The 15,898-nt window shown below is 39.7% G+C and overlaps 1 protein-coding gene across 1 annotated transcript in view; it reads right to left on the bottom strand.

The window, feature by feature from the left end:
- Window positions 1-15,072, bottom strand: part of LOC122813960 (zinc finger protein 665-like) — a 281,546-nt gene extending 266,474 nt beyond the window's left edge. The window contains exon 1 of the mRNA XM_044086509.1: window positions 14,631-15,072. Within this exon, the coding sequence (XP_043942444.1) occupies window positions 14,631-14,846 (216 nt within the window). The 5' untranslated portion in view covers window positions 14,847-15,072. The remainder of the gene's footprint in view (window positions 1-14,630) is intronic.
- Between the last annotated feature and the right edge of the window lie 826 nt (window positions 15,073-15,898).

Genomic DNA, 15,898 nt, shown 5'->3' with positions numbered 1-15,898 from the left:
ATATGGTTCAACTTCATATCATCGAATTTCATTTCATCAAATTTGAAAAGTTCCACTTACTACATTTATGCAGGGGGGCAAGCCCCCCTGCACCCCCCATATTGTCATTGTTAGCTGCGTGTGCAAGTCTGATCAAAAACATACATAGCATTTACAGAGACAGAACCAGATATTCACCTTCCAATAAAAACAAACACACATAAGCATACATCTTTATCTGCACAACTAAATCACATAACAGTTCCAAGGTGCACTTAAAAACTGCTGCTACATCTGTATTGTAACGTGGTGGTAAACCAATAAAGTAGGCATGGCCTGCACTGCGGAAAGTAGTGCTTGAGAGGGCATAGCAACATGACAGGACAGTGATCCATCCATCTGCCCATCCATAACCCCTATTCCCATTTTTACACAATGGTATCAGTTACAAAATGAGATCCAAATGAAGGGCCATACCTAGGAATGGGTAAGAAGGCTAAGGCAGTACTGAGTGTTCATGAATTGTGAGTCTCACTCCTCAGCATGAGAAGAGCTTTTGAAAAATATGCATTTTACTTCAACAAGACAGACAAATTATGCGATGTTCAACAACAGATCATCTACCAGAGGTCACAATGCAGACATCTCCTGTCTTAAAATATGCATGCACACACAAATCAGAATGTGTGTGTGTGTGTGTGTGTGTGTGTGTGTGTGTGTGTGTGTGTATATATACGCGCACTGAAACGGTAACACTATTATTTTCTCTCTCTCCAATCCACACTACCATGTTATGGGACAAATATCAGAAGTAACAATTATCTTACAGCACTGTAAAACATACAGTGTGCCTTCAAACAAACCCTATAAAATTACACTACGTACAGCATGTGACCATCTAGAGCAGAAAACACACACAAAATGTGCATCTCATTGACAATATGCCACATTCTTAACACAGTATTGTACTGTTATTGTGACCTGCCTTCCTTAGAGAGCCGCTGTTAAAACAGCTCCTTGTACATCATGGCACAGGTCTCCTTTCTCACAGGTCATAGCTGTAGTCAAGTCTCCAGATGTGATAGTTACATCTTATGGGAATGTGCAACAATGGACCTTGTCTGGCAGTAAAACAGTGACCTGCATTGTTGCAATGTGTGTGCAGTGACTAAGATTATGACAGCTTAAGAAATCATTCTGCAAACTAAACTTATACAGATTTATACAGCATAACATTGCAGGTTTATATAAAATGACATTGTAACATTTGCCAATCTTCATAGATAATTCATCAAGAATAGAACTGCATCAGAATTTTTCACCCATGAAGAAATGGCGGACTGCTCACCAGAATAACCTGTAAAGATTATGCCTCCTGTTGGTATATATTGGAGAGACATAAAGTAGTGTGGAGATAAGGTGGGAATTTGCTACTAAAATCTTTGCTGCTTTAGTGAGAAGTTGCTTATTTCTGTATAACGCTCCTATTTTTTTGTGGACTTTTTTTATGATCATGGATATGTGAATGTCAAATTTTATTTTGTCTATTTCCACTCCTAGCAAATTTGGTGTGTTCTGTTGGGTGTATAGTGGTGTCTTTTGCTGTGATGTTAAAGTGAGAGTTGTTTTGATTACGTTTGGTGGGTTGGAAGATGAGTAGTTTAGTTTTGTTTGGGTTGAGTATTAATTGGTCATTGGATAACCACGTTTCAACTGAGGAAAAGGCTTCCTGTGTGACTTTTTGCAGTTTGGGTAGGGACTGGGCTGAGAAGATGATGACTGTCATCTGCGTATTGTATGAGTGTGACATGTTTGGTAGCATAGGCTAGATTATTGGTGAAAATAGAGAAGAGTAGGGGTCCAAGGATGGATCCTTGGGGACCCCCTATAGAGACAGGTAGTTGGGGAGATATGTTATTCTGCCATACACGGATTGTTGGCGGTCAGACAGGTAACTCTGAAACCAGTTGGTGACCGATTGACAGAAGGATAGGTTATTGAGGACAGAGATGAGTTGCTTGTGTGGGACCATGTTGAATGCTTTAGATAGGTCTAGGAAAGTAGCAGAGGAGAGACAGACATTGTTTTTATGCAGAAGGATAGTGTTAGTAAAGGAGAGTAAGGCAGTGGTGGTGCTATGGTTTGGTCGGAAACCATGCTGAGTAATGGAAAGGAGGTTGTTAGTAAGGAGGTAGTGTGAGACCTGAGAGTGAATGCATCTCTCTAGTATTTTGGAGAGTGGAGAGAGAATAGCTATGGGGCGGTAACTGGTTAGTTCTGTGGAGGGGCCGCCTTTGTGGAGGGGAATTATATGCAATACTTTCCATAGTATGGGACTGAACACAAACTAGAAAGAATGAAACAACAAAATAGGGAATTATTCAGTTCACTCACTCAAGTCACTCTCGATTGATTGGAGGGAAGGCGGTCTGGTCTGGATTATAAGGTCACAGTCACAATAAGAACATAACAGCTTTAACTTCTGTGACCTGCCACTGAACCCTGACAAGACTGAACTATTAAGTTAGTCAAGCTGAGGCAGGGGGGAGGCAGACCAATGCACTTATCCAATCCACTCACCCCCTGAATTTGAAGTTGAACCCCTTGCCATCCCCACACAAGTGGAGACAGAGCACAACAGTGCGAGCTATTGGATCTTAATCAGATTCTAATAGAAAAGAAATAAAAAAAAAATAAAAACTTTAGAAATGTGGTGTGATGTTCATTTCACCCCCCGGGCCTTTCATCACCTTGCACCCTTCCATTGTGTTAGTCTTGTCACTTGTGCTCATGTGCAGACTTGAGACTTCTTGGAGCCTTTTTATTTTCTTGGAACCTGGACCCTTCTGGCAGCGTGTTTAGTGTTTACCCAGTCTGGCGGGCTATCCAAGTCAACAAAAGCAGACAGTTACAGTGAGTCAACTCAAGTCATGCACTGATGCGCTGTTTATATTATAGTCCGTTGAGAGTCTACTTGTACAGATAATCTAAGGCTGACCGACTGTGATTAAGTTATTGCAAATCGCACACACATTCGCACATAGTGATCGCACTATAGTGGGGGGTGTGGGGATCGGGAAAATTTACCCTGCTGCGCAGTCTGTACAGTGGCATTGAACTTGGGCACTGAAGAATGGGTAAGAATCCATACCATAGGATGCATTGCTGAATAAGTTATTACCATAATCCAACTTGAGATAACAGATGACAACAGCTCTTCCTCTGTACTGTAAAACAATTAAGTACATGACGCGTTGGCTTTGAGACTTGCACTGCCCACCCATTGCTTTGTAATTTAACTAGTTAGCAAGCCTTTTCTTCGCCCTTCTAACGTATCGAGGTGCAGAGATTTGGATGGATTTCGGGACGGGTCGGGTTAGGGTACAGCTGACTGTTTGTACCGTAGCATGCCACCTTATGTTCTGTGGAGGCAGTGAATAAAAAAGTGTGATTGTGTGATCCACTTTTATCTATATAAATATTTTGAGCATTTTGATTTTTGAAACTGTGATGTGTGTATATATATTTTTTTTAAATATATGAATGAGAGAGAGAATGGAAAATAAATATAGTGAGGTTTGTTTTGAGAGAGGTCAGCAATGGATGGATACCCAGAATGATTAGGTTATTATGAGGTCATGTTATGAGATACAAAAGTAGAAAAAAGGGTAAAAGTAGAAATCGTTTTTTTTATTTGGAGGAGAGTTTGTATGGTGGAGGACTGTGATTGTTGTGACCGGGATGGGTGCGGGACTGTTACAGTTTGTATGTGTTACTTTTACATGCAAGTTGGAAAGTTGCTGGATCTGTTGCAAAAGTGTGTGTGTGGGGGGCCTGGCCCTCCCCCCTCGCCCTATGGTTCCAGCGCCCATGTGAATGCACAAGATGTAGCAGTACACATCTGTATTGGTCAGTTTCCCTCTGACATGACAGGTACTGCACCACTAACTGAATGGACACACAAGCTGCATGGCTGTATGCACTTAATTGGGACACATTCCCTATGTTTAGGTGCCTGTTGTACCATGGGTTCAGGGGGTTCACAGTCTGTTTGGCTGCATGTCCTTAACATTCCATACACACTCTTTCCTTGATGCCACATTTAAGCAGTATTTACTGCTCACCTTTGACATGGGCCAGAAATCTTGGTGGTGCACCTTGCACCTTAGCCATGGCTAAGACCCCTTGATCTAGTGTTTAATGCCCTTACACATGGTCAAGGCTCCTTGAGCTAGTGCTTTCTGCCCCTCAAGCATGGCCAAGGTCCCTTGAGCTGGTGCTTTCTGCCCCTCGAGCATGGACAAGGTCCCTTGAGCTGGTGCCCACTGACTATCACCATGGTTAAGATGCTGTGCTGCTGGTCAGTGTATCATGTCCTTCCATTCCTGCTGTATTAACTTTATACAAACTGCTCATGGCTCACTCAGCTGGCTGTACTATGGCTGATAAGCCCTCTATGCATCATCCCAATCACAGTGCAGGGGGACATTGCTGAAATCTGGCTACCTATAATTTTGAAGACACAACTGTGAATCAACAAGTTAAAATCCATCCAAGTTCCATTCCCAGAGTTTAAACCTTGTGAGGGTTAAGACAAATAATATTTACATTATTAAGTAAATTACTATTCCAAATACAGTTACTGCTCTATTTATGAAATATCCAGAAAATAAAAGAAAAAGACTGGAAAAAGGCATTCTAGGATGACTAAAAGGGAGGAGTATGAACAGACTGATGGAACAAATGAAGGGGTTGCCTGAGGAGAAAAAGTAGGAAAATAGGTGCAATAGGACAGCATACTTTACTGCTATTGTTCTATTACGGTTATTTTTAAATGTATTTGCCTTTCATTAAAACTGCAACTTGGCAAGGCCAGTTTTCAGAGGTGCCCTGTGAAGAAAAACTCAACAGTAGAAATATACTGCAACACTCTGGATTATGTAACAGGTGATAACGTTACTCACGCTGCATAGCATTTACATATTAAGCTCAGACACAACTATAGAACATAGTACATACAAGTAAAACTCATGCACATTAACAGAGTATTCAGCATTATTTTACAGTGCATGTACATACCCCAACTAAAATATTAACATACAGACTGCAGATAAAGCATATTCACATTTTAGTCAAACAGTTAAATTCACTAGAGACTCATAACCAGGAGATTACTATACTTAGTAAAACTGAAGAATTCAACTATGAAATCTAAATGGTTTAGACTTGCACATAACTAATGAAACATTGCAGAGGTTCTTAGGATGAATTATACTGTCTGTTGTTCCAAGGCACAAACCTACATGTAGGACAGTTGGAACAGATACACTTTAATGGGTATAAAGACAAAAGCAGAGAAGCAGAAGGTGGATAAAAGTGAGGGACTGCAGTGTAAAGTTCTGACCTTTACATCACTAAAAACCACGTACATTGAAGGGTGCTTTACAGTAACACACAAGCTGCAGAAGCAGCTCACTATGAGTGTCTCACTGAACAGGAATAACAAACATGGTACGAATGTACAGGGGAAAGGAGGGGAAAACAAACATGGAACCAGTGTGCAGGAAAAGGTCACAGACATGGTACCAGTGTACGGGGCAAAGGAGGGGGAAAGAAGTCACAGACATGGTACCAGTTTACAGGGCAAAGGAGGGGGAAAGTCACAGACATGGTACCAGTATACAGGGGAAAGTCCATGGTACCAGTGTACTGGAGAAAGGAGGGGGAAGTCACAAACATGATATTAGATGTACAGGAGAAAGGATGGGAAAATCACAGACATGGTACCGGTGTACAAGGGAAAGGAGGGGAAAATCATAGACATGGTACCAGTGCACAGAGAAGAAAAAAATCACAGACATGGTACCAGTATACAGGAGAAAGGAGGAAAAAATCAGAGACATGATACTAGTGTAAAGGAGAAAGGAGGGAAAAAAATCACAGACATGATACTAGTGTAAAGGAGAAAGGAGGGAAAAAATCACAGACATGATACTAGTGTAAAGGAGAAAGGAGGGAAAAAATCACAGACATGATACTAGTGTAGAGGAGAAAGGAGAGAAAAAATCACAGACATGATACTAGTGTAGAGGAGAAAGGAGGGAAAAATCACAGACATAACACTAGTGTAGAGGAGAAAGGAGGGAAAAAAATCACAGACATGACACTAGTGTATAGGAGAAAGGAGGGGAAAATCACAGACATGACACTAGTGTAGAGGAGAAAGGAGGGGAAAATCACAGACAAGATACTAGTGTAGAGGAGAAAGGAGGGGAAAATCACACACATGATACTAGTGTAGAGGAGAAAGCAGGTGAAAATCACACACATGATACTAGTATAAAGGAGAAAGGAGGGGAAAAATCACAGACATGATACTAGTGTAGAGGAGAAAGGGGGGATCACAGACATGGTACCGGTGTACAAGGTAAAGGAAGAGAAAATCATAGACATGGTACCAGTGCACATAGAAAAGGAAAATCACAGACATGGTACCAGTATACAGGGGAAAGGAGGGAAAAATCACAGACATGATACCAGTGTACAGGAGAAAGGAGGGGGAAATCACAGACATGATACTAGTGTACAGGAGAAAGGATGGGAAAATCACAGACATGATACTAGTGTACAGCAAAAAGGATGGGAAAAATCACAGACATGATACTAGTGTAGAGGAGAAAGGAGGGAAAAATCACAGACATGATACTAGTGTAGAGGAGAAAGGAGGGAACAAAATCAGACATGACACTGGTGTAGAGGAAAAAGGAGGGGAAAATCACAGACATGACACTAGTGTAGAGGAAAAAGGAGGGGAAATCACAGACATGATACTAGTGTAGAGGGGAAAAATCACACACAAGATACTAGTGTAGAGGAGAAAGGAGGGGAAAATCACACACATGATACTAGTGTAGAGGAGAAAGGAGGGGAAAATCACAGACATGATACTAGTGTAGAGGAGAAAGGGGGGATCACAGACATGGTACCGGTGTACAAGGTAAAGGAAGAGAAAATCATAGACATGGTACCAGTGCACAGAGAATAGGAAAATCACAGACATGGTACCAGTATACAGGGGAAAGGAGGGAAAAATCACAGACATGATACTAGTGTAGAGGAGAAAGGAGGGGAAAAATCACAGACATGATACTAGTGTAGAGGAGAAAGGATGGGAAAAAATCACAGACATGATACTAGTGTAGAGGAGAAAGGAGGGAAAAATCACAGACATGACACTAGTGTAGAGGAGAAAGGAGGGGAAAAATCACAGACATGACACTAGTGTAGAGGAGAAAGGAGGGGAAAATCACATACATAACACTAGTGTAGAGGAGAAAGGAGGGGAAATCACAGACATGATACTAGTGTAGAGGAGAAAGGATGGGAAAATCACAGACATGATACCAGTGTACAGGAGAAAGGAGAGGGAAATCACAGACATGATACCAGTGTACAGGAGAAAGGAGGGGGAAATCACAGACATGATACTAGTGTACAGGAGAAAGGAGGGGAAATCACAGACATGGTACTGGTGTACAGGAGAAAGAAAAGAAAAATCACAGACATGGTTCAGGTGTACAGGGGAAAGGAAAGGAAAATCCTGACATGGTACCAGTGTACAGGGGAAAGGAGAGAAAGCTCCCAGGCATGGTACCAGTGTACAGGGGAAAGGAGAGAAAGCTCCCAGGCATGGTACCAGTGTACAGGGGAAAGGAGGTGAAAATCCCGATATGGAACCAGTGTATAGTGGAAAGGAGAGAAAAATCCCAGACATGGTACCAGTGTACAGGGGAAAGAAAAGCCCCATACATGGTAAAAGTGCACAGAGAAAAGTAGCAAAACATCCCAGACATAACTCAAAAAATGGAACATCAGAGCTGCACAAACACTATGTTACTAGACGCTATACATGCTATTGAAATACAAAATGTAATCATAAAGAGCCATGTACTAAGCACAACACCTGATAGTGCCTTACAGTGCAGTTCCTGAGGTGTGCCATTTATACAAGGTGTCCCTGTTCTGCCCATGCAGTACCTGTCCCTAAGCCAGTAATGCTGTATAACAGGCATAATGCATCCCAGCATATGTAGAAGGCCACCTTTACATAGGAATAGTGATGAGAACATACACTTCTGTATGCACCTTACCGGACACTGTGTATGTGCACACATGTATGTTACCGGACACTGTGTATGTGCACACATGTATGTTACCGGACACTGTGTATGTGCACACATGTATGTTACCGGACACTGTGTATGTGCTCACATGTATGTTACCGGAACTGTGTATGTGCACACATGTATGTTGCAAACATCTCACAATGGAAATACTAAAACACCCCATAATCTGCTGATGTTACCGCTTGTGCATGGATGCTCTTGTACCAATATGACAATGTGGACTTTAATGTCTGCTGAGTGAACAGTCCAGTAGGGCTATAAAATGTAACATAGCAACTGTGCCCATCATAAAATTCTTCTGAGCTGTAAATAGATGTACATGGAGATTTGCCAAAATGTGCACCCCACTCCTGGCTTGTTCTGCATGGAATGTTGTGCAGCTCAGTTCTTGAAGCTGGATACTAGTCAGCCTGCCTCTGTGTAAAGTGGTGAAGTGGTGTGCAGCTCAGTCCCTGCAGTAAAATATAGCAGTGGAGTACAAAGACAAATACACACACCAACTCACGGCAATCCAAACATGTAAATTTCTCCACTACATGGTCCTGTAGATCAGGGGGTACACAGGCTGCAGTGCTGTACAACCTTTCCCTAGTGTTTCCCCATTTCCTTAGCACTAATGAATGGTAAGAGTCAGTCTGCCCCTGAGCTATGCATCATTTCCATTCTCTGGCCTGTTCATCATGGGGCCTTCCTATGACAAGTCATTCATGGTACTATGTACACACAGGGTGTGCTTTTGCCATACAGACTGTCCAAGGGCTCAAAGTCCCTTGTACAGGCTGAGTGCAGGGCCTGCTATGCTGCACACACTTTCTACAGGTATCCTGTCAGTGTGCTCAGACCTTTATGTGCAGGACACAAGTTTCCATGATGTGCACCCTGCCAAGAGGTGACAGCACTTCTGCCTCATTGTACACCGCATGCCGGACACATTCTTAGGGCTGCTGAAATGTGTAGCATTTTAGAGATGACACACACAACACTTTGTGCATTTCTTCCAATCAACAAACTGCATACAGAAAAATATGCAATTCTGCAAAAAAAAATCATGTAACCATCAATTTAGCAGACAATAATCAGCTGCCCTGAATCTCTTATAAAGGAAGTGTGGAATCCAGGGATTCTGGCTGTCTGTACTGATTCCCAGTAGCTCTGCTAGTGTGTGTGTGTGTGTGTGTGTGTGTGTGTGTGTGTGTGTGTGTGTGTGTGTGTGTGTGTGTATATATATATATATATATATATATATGTATATATATATATTTTTTTTTAATTTATATATATAAATAAATATGTGTGTATATAGTTTCATTTCATAATCTCAAATTAATGAAATCCCAAATTTCAGTAACCCGAGACTATAAAGTCGAACCATTCACAATACCGAAACTCACAATCACGAACATACATAAACCATACAGCACATAACACACACACATCATTCCACCCACAGCACACAAACCTCACAACCTTACACTACATATAAGCAGGGGGCAAGCACCCCTGCACCCCCCACACCCCCCTAGTTATACCAACTCCGAGATCGCACATAACATAAAAAAAAACCTCACACCACAGCAACATCCATTCGCTCACACACAAATACACATCACACATAGACAAACACCAACACCAACAAATCCAACACTCACACTTACACCTCCCTACCCTTACCCACACATACAACATACAAAAACACACACAAAACACTCACTCACCTGCAACTTCAGGCACCATAACACTACACGCAACATACTGGAAATGCATAAGTGCGGATTCGAGATACTCTAATTCGCTCTTATGCACTTTCAGCATTCTGGTTTTCGGCTTCATGGTCTTGGGTTACTGAAATTCGGGATTTCAGTAATTCGAGATTAGGAAGTGTAACACTATATATATATATATATAAATATATATATATATATATATATATATATATAGATTTATATATATTTTTTTAAATAATGCATAAAACAGTCAAGTCAGAACAAGCAAAGTAAAACATAAAGACATTTATGTTTTTTCTTACACAAAAGAAGTCTGTCCCAGTGATTCTTAGCAATTCTCATTTCTTGTAGATTTATATTATAATACTCAATATATTTGTGGTGCAGCGTAGCGTTGTTGCTTCACAGCAAGAGGTTCGCCCGTTCGATTCTCGGCTGGAGCGCCTTCTGTGTGGAGTCTGCATGTCCTCCCCGTGGTCAAGTGGCATTCGAAAGACGTGCGTAGAATGGGTGTGCCTTCACTGAAGGTTGGGCGTTGAGCTGGCACCTCAGCACCGTAAAAATCTAATGCCAATCATTAGCGGACCGGAGTTCCGCTGTGGCGACACCTAACCGGGAAAAGCCGAAAGAAGAACAACAACAACTCAATATATTTATAAAAGTCTTACGGATAATTCAGCTGAAGGCCAACAGAGGCTACGGTGATAAAACTGAAGGCAAGTTTACAATAGTTTATGTCATACAACCAAAATTTATTTATGGCATAAGGATATAAAGTTGCTAACCAGCAGCTTTAAGCCCAAGTAGTTTCATATACTTTGTAAAATAAACAGATGAAGCTTTCAAGCAATATCCAAAGCACCTGCATGAAGCTTGTTCCTTCAGTTGAGAAAGGAGTTTAGGTCTAAAGGTGCTGCTGTCTGGTGGGTGGTACAGGACAGTAGGGAGCTGGTTCCAGGTGGGTGAAACAAAAGATTATCACCACATGCAAGACTTATTACAGACTTGTCTACATCTGTGGGTCTGATCAAAGACTATAGAACATGTCATGTGGACAACATGCAGAATCTGTGATGACTTGTGTCACATACGTAACAAAGACACCATTTATTCATACACCTTGACTGAAACATGCTGAGTGCATCTTTCAGAAGAGGAAGCAGGTGCAGAGCTGTTAACTTTTTATACTACAAAAATTAAACCGTTTTAACTATCTATACATTTCATTTACATAAAATTTAGTAACTCGCAACAAAACACAAATAACTATATGTACAACAACCATTACTATGTAAAGTGAACACAAAGTGCGTCGCCTTTATACAATTACTACCAAACGTATCTCAGAAATGCCAGCATAGAAATGAATGTCAGTACTATACTGCTCTTACCCCAAAACACCTTGTGCCTGGGGTGCCTGACTCCTTTCTTCCCACCTTAGCATGTCAAAGCAGGGCACAGCTCCTCTCTATTCTAAAGCCAGGATTATTCGGTAAAATAACTTTATTACATTTGTCTGGCATGATATTGCTGTTGGGAATCTATGTTGTCTTTAAGAAAAATGGGCTCCCCTACTGAAATGTCACCCTCTCATAATGCCAAATGCAAACAAGCCAAAAAAAAAAAAAAAAAAAACACAAAGACTGCAAACACACGAAAGGAGCAAATCTCAAAACATTTGCTCTTCTCCTTTAAATTTCTTTTTTAAGGGGGGCAAGCCCCCCTTGCCACTCCCCCATGTGACAGGCAAGCCCCCAACATCCCCGAGACACATGTACCAACTCTAAGACCGCCACACCTTGGAGAAAAAGGAATACTCTGAGGAATGGCATCTCAGACGTAGTATATAGAAGTCTGATCTTTTGGCCATTCAGTCTCCACATTACAGAACTCGCTCTAGTGGGTCCTGACGTATGAAATCATTACAGAAATGGCTCACTGAAACTTCTGAAAGTTAACACCCCCTGATCTTTTCTCACTACCTAAGCAAAGTTGCACTTTAACCTAACACAAACATCTGCACTGGGAACAGCTGCTGTATTCAGACCAAGAGTTTTTTTTGTTTTCACCTGAAAACGGATCTACTTCACAAGACCTTAAACTTATTTGACTGACTTTCATTTGACTGAGACCAAATGACCTAACTTTCAAAATACTGACAACTCATTTCACCAAAAGCTTAAAATGACAAATTTCAACATACTAAATCTTAAACCATAGACATTCACGCTTGCAACAATAACTAACTCTTTCCAGAACTTAAAACTACTTGCTTACCCTCTTAACAGAAACTGGACAATATGAAACCAACGCACCCCCACAATTATATATACCAACTCCAGGATCGCACTACAGTGGGGAAAAGGGCATATACTTTTTACTTGCCTTAAAGTACTCTACACGCTGCCACTACTGCTGGGAACGCACAAAACATCTACCAACTTACTTTGACGAAATTGAAGTGCATTAACCCACCACCGAGTTTGCGCAGGAATGGGCGTGCCCGCCGTGATTGACATGCCGGAGGGCGGGGATTAACAACAGCAATGTGCCGTGATTGACACGCAATGCAAATGTAATGGTAAATCCGTGTCGTGTAGCAGAAACAGTAGAATTAAAAACAGAGCCTTTAATAAGCACAATAATGACATGTTTAACAGGCACTACATAAAGATGTCGCATCTACATAAAGGTGCTGCATCGAGTAATTAGTCCCTTTCCATTCAAACAATATAATGTTTAACAGGCACTACATAAAGGTGTCACATCTACATAAAGGTGCTGCATAGAGTAATTAGTCCCTTTCCATTCAAACAATATAATGTTTAACAGGCACTACATAAAGGTGTCGCATCTACATAAAGGTGCTGCATCGAGTAATTAGTCCCTTTCCATTCAAACAATATAATGTTTAACAGGCACTACATAAAGGTGTCGCATCTACATAAAGGTGCTGCATCGAGTAATTAGTCCCTTTCCATTCAAACAATATAATGTTTAACAGGCACTACATAAAGATGTTGAATCAAGTAATTATGGCCTTTCCATTCAAATATTCCACAAGCATCTTGACAACCAAATTCTGTTATGAAAAAAAAAAACACATTCAAAGCTAAATTGAGATACTAATTGTGGTTGACAAGCTCTTGAAATATTAGAGTTGCTCCTCAAAGTGTTACTCATTTCTTCATATATTACACCTTTGTAAAGGGGTTTCATTTTTTAATAACTGAACTAAACCTGTACAAAGATCCATTGTCACTTATTAAAACACTCCACTATTTGAAAACATTATATTTATTATTCAGTGAAGAGGAAGTGCTCCTCTTTCTGCATCTTTGCTATGAATCTAAAACCCAGTGGAAGGTATAACACTGAACCTGGCATCTCTAAAATGTGGAACATTGACTGTTATGTGAAATAAATGAGGGGGGAGAATACGTATCCTTTAATAATAACTTCAATCAGGCAGCTCACGGCACAACTACAAAGGTGTTACTTCATTGGTAGTAAGATGTTTTTTATGAATTATTATGATTTACTGCTTTTATTTGTTTAAAATTTTTGATGAATGTGTGACAAGATACTTTCAATGTCGAACAGTTTGGAACATAGATTTTTTTTAAAGATTGAAAATAAGGAACGTTACTTGTAATGAGGTACACCTGAGTGGTATGCATATCTGTCAACTCTCCCTATTTAAAGGACGTCATGATTTTTGACTCAAGATTTTAGCTCTCTACCTCTTAATCCATGCTAAAACTGGTGACATATGAAAAAAAGTGATGACTTACTCTTAATAAATAATGACAATAATTGGAGTTATTTACTTATTTCATTTCAGAACATGTATATTTCACATTCTTTAATTTTGTCAATGTCTTGTGTTAATAGCACTAATATTTTAAAATGTCTTTGATTGCCCGTGATTATTAATGGATGTTTCTCTGATTTTGTTGAGATTTGTACCCAATTCAGTTGAGTGCTATGGTGTTATGATTTGTTTATAAAACAATGTTATAATATTCAGGGCTCAGAGACTGAAGTAGTGATACAGCACAAAAAATATTTAAAAACTGCTTTATTAATGGCGAAATATAGATCTAAATTGTGTTGTATTTTAGTGGCATCTTTCAATCAAACGGTGGGCGGTGCATTCAAAATGGTCATAGGCAGGGTTTGGGCAGGGCTTGCTACTGCACATCTGGTGGGTTAATGCACTTCAATTTCACCCTTACTTTAGGTACTTCCCATAAAATTGTAAAGAGACAAACATTTAGAAACACTACAACACTACCTTCAACATGACTATCAGTATTCTGACAGTCAGCACTGTAAGTTACAGTAATTCTTTATATCACAAGCAAGTCACAGGTGAAGGGAGACCGACATCAAGTCTATTTCTTAAAAGTCAGTGAAATGTAAATCAATCAAATCAGTTGTCGGTATTTTGAAAGTTAGGTCATTTGGTCTCGGTCAAATGAAAGTTAGTCAAATGAGTTTTAGGTCATGTGAAGAAGATCTCCTGAAAACACAATCTACATAAGTCAGTAGCACTCTCTCTAAACTCCAGGACTGTGCCTGAAAACAACTTATGCAAGCAAATGTTCATTAATAAAAATAAAGAAATAACTTTGAAATATACACTTATCAGCCTGAAAAAAAAAAAACAGGAAGACAGGTTACAATTCCATTCTTCATCTCAATCAGTGAACCTATTACAGCATGAAGTGTCCCTTACCTTATACACGGTGGCTGTCTCATGCAGGAGCACAAAACTGTGGCAGGAATGTCTGGGAACACAAAGGACACAAATAAAGGCCTCATCTTTCTGGCAAAACAACTCCAGTCTCCGTCCGTGCTCCCCACACCACTGCTCTGGTCTCAATTTTATAGCACACATATTCTGCATCTCTTCTTTCTTGTTGAAATCCATTTCCTGTTTTATGTGCTCCATCTTGAGTCCCTGAGATCTTTAAAGTGCATTCCTCAGCACTCAGTTTACTCTGGTCTTTTTATTGGAAAGATCCTGTCTAAAGTAAGAAAAATAAGGCTTTGTCACATTATATCAAACTCTGTCAGTATAGGCCTGTAAAACTGGTAGCCACAGATGCAAGATAACTGAATAAATAAACTGCAACAACATTAAATTCACAACCTGCATTCAGAAATAACAATGGGCTTTTTTTTCTAGTTTCATTTTAAGAACACAGGAAGTAGAACTTGTCAGCAAATGACCGCCTACATTTAAAGGGGCTGTGCAAACCCCATTCAGAGAACTTATTTTATAACCTGAAAATGAACATTAGTATCTTTAAGATTTTTTTTTTTTTTGGTTCAGATTAACAAATTCTCAAAAAATATTGACTCAGATGTTAATTCAATTAGATATATTAAGAGATTTTGAATATATGAAAAAGCTAAATCTATCAAGGCAAAATTGTACTAGTAATGAATGTGCTCCTCTTTCATCTATTTTATTTTTCTTACACATTGATTATAACGTGGGATGCTTGATAGTACAGGAAGCTTTTATCTTTTTTTTTCAAACTTTTATTGCAGAATGTTTTTTGAAGTCAGTAATACCAAATAAACAAACACTATAATAAAAATAGTAGAAAAACAAAAATAAGTGAAATAGTTTAACATCAAACAGATGCACTATACGTTATGCGCATTTAATCATTTCACAGATAAACTTACTTAAAGGACCATTTTCTCAGCCAAGACTGGTTACAGAAAAAAAAGATTTAACATATTCAGCCTAATAATACAAATACATAAAGAAGACAAAAGCAACTCCACCATTCAGCAATTTATATACTTACAGTGGATATAAAAAGGTTTACACACCCCGGTTAAAATGATAAACAGATTTGTTTGTTTTTCAATTGAATTGTACAGGTTAAGGGTCACATTAAAGATGGGAAAAGTTTTGAAATTATTTATTGTGGTCTCTTTTTTATATCACAAAAACCTGGCATTTTAACAGGGGTGTGTAAACTTTTT

The sequence above is a fragment of the Protopterus annectens genome, chromosome 10.part0 (assembly GCF_019279795.1).
Source record: "Protopterus annectens isolate FY-2018-M chromosome 10.part0, PAN1.0, whole genome shotgun sequence".
Taxonomy (NCBI): Eukaryota; Metazoa; Chordata; order Ceratodontiformes; family Protopteridae; genus Protopterus; species Protopterus annectens.
The sequence above is the reverse complement of the archived record's forward strand: the minus strand, read 5'-3'. Positions and strand labels throughout refer to the sequence as shown.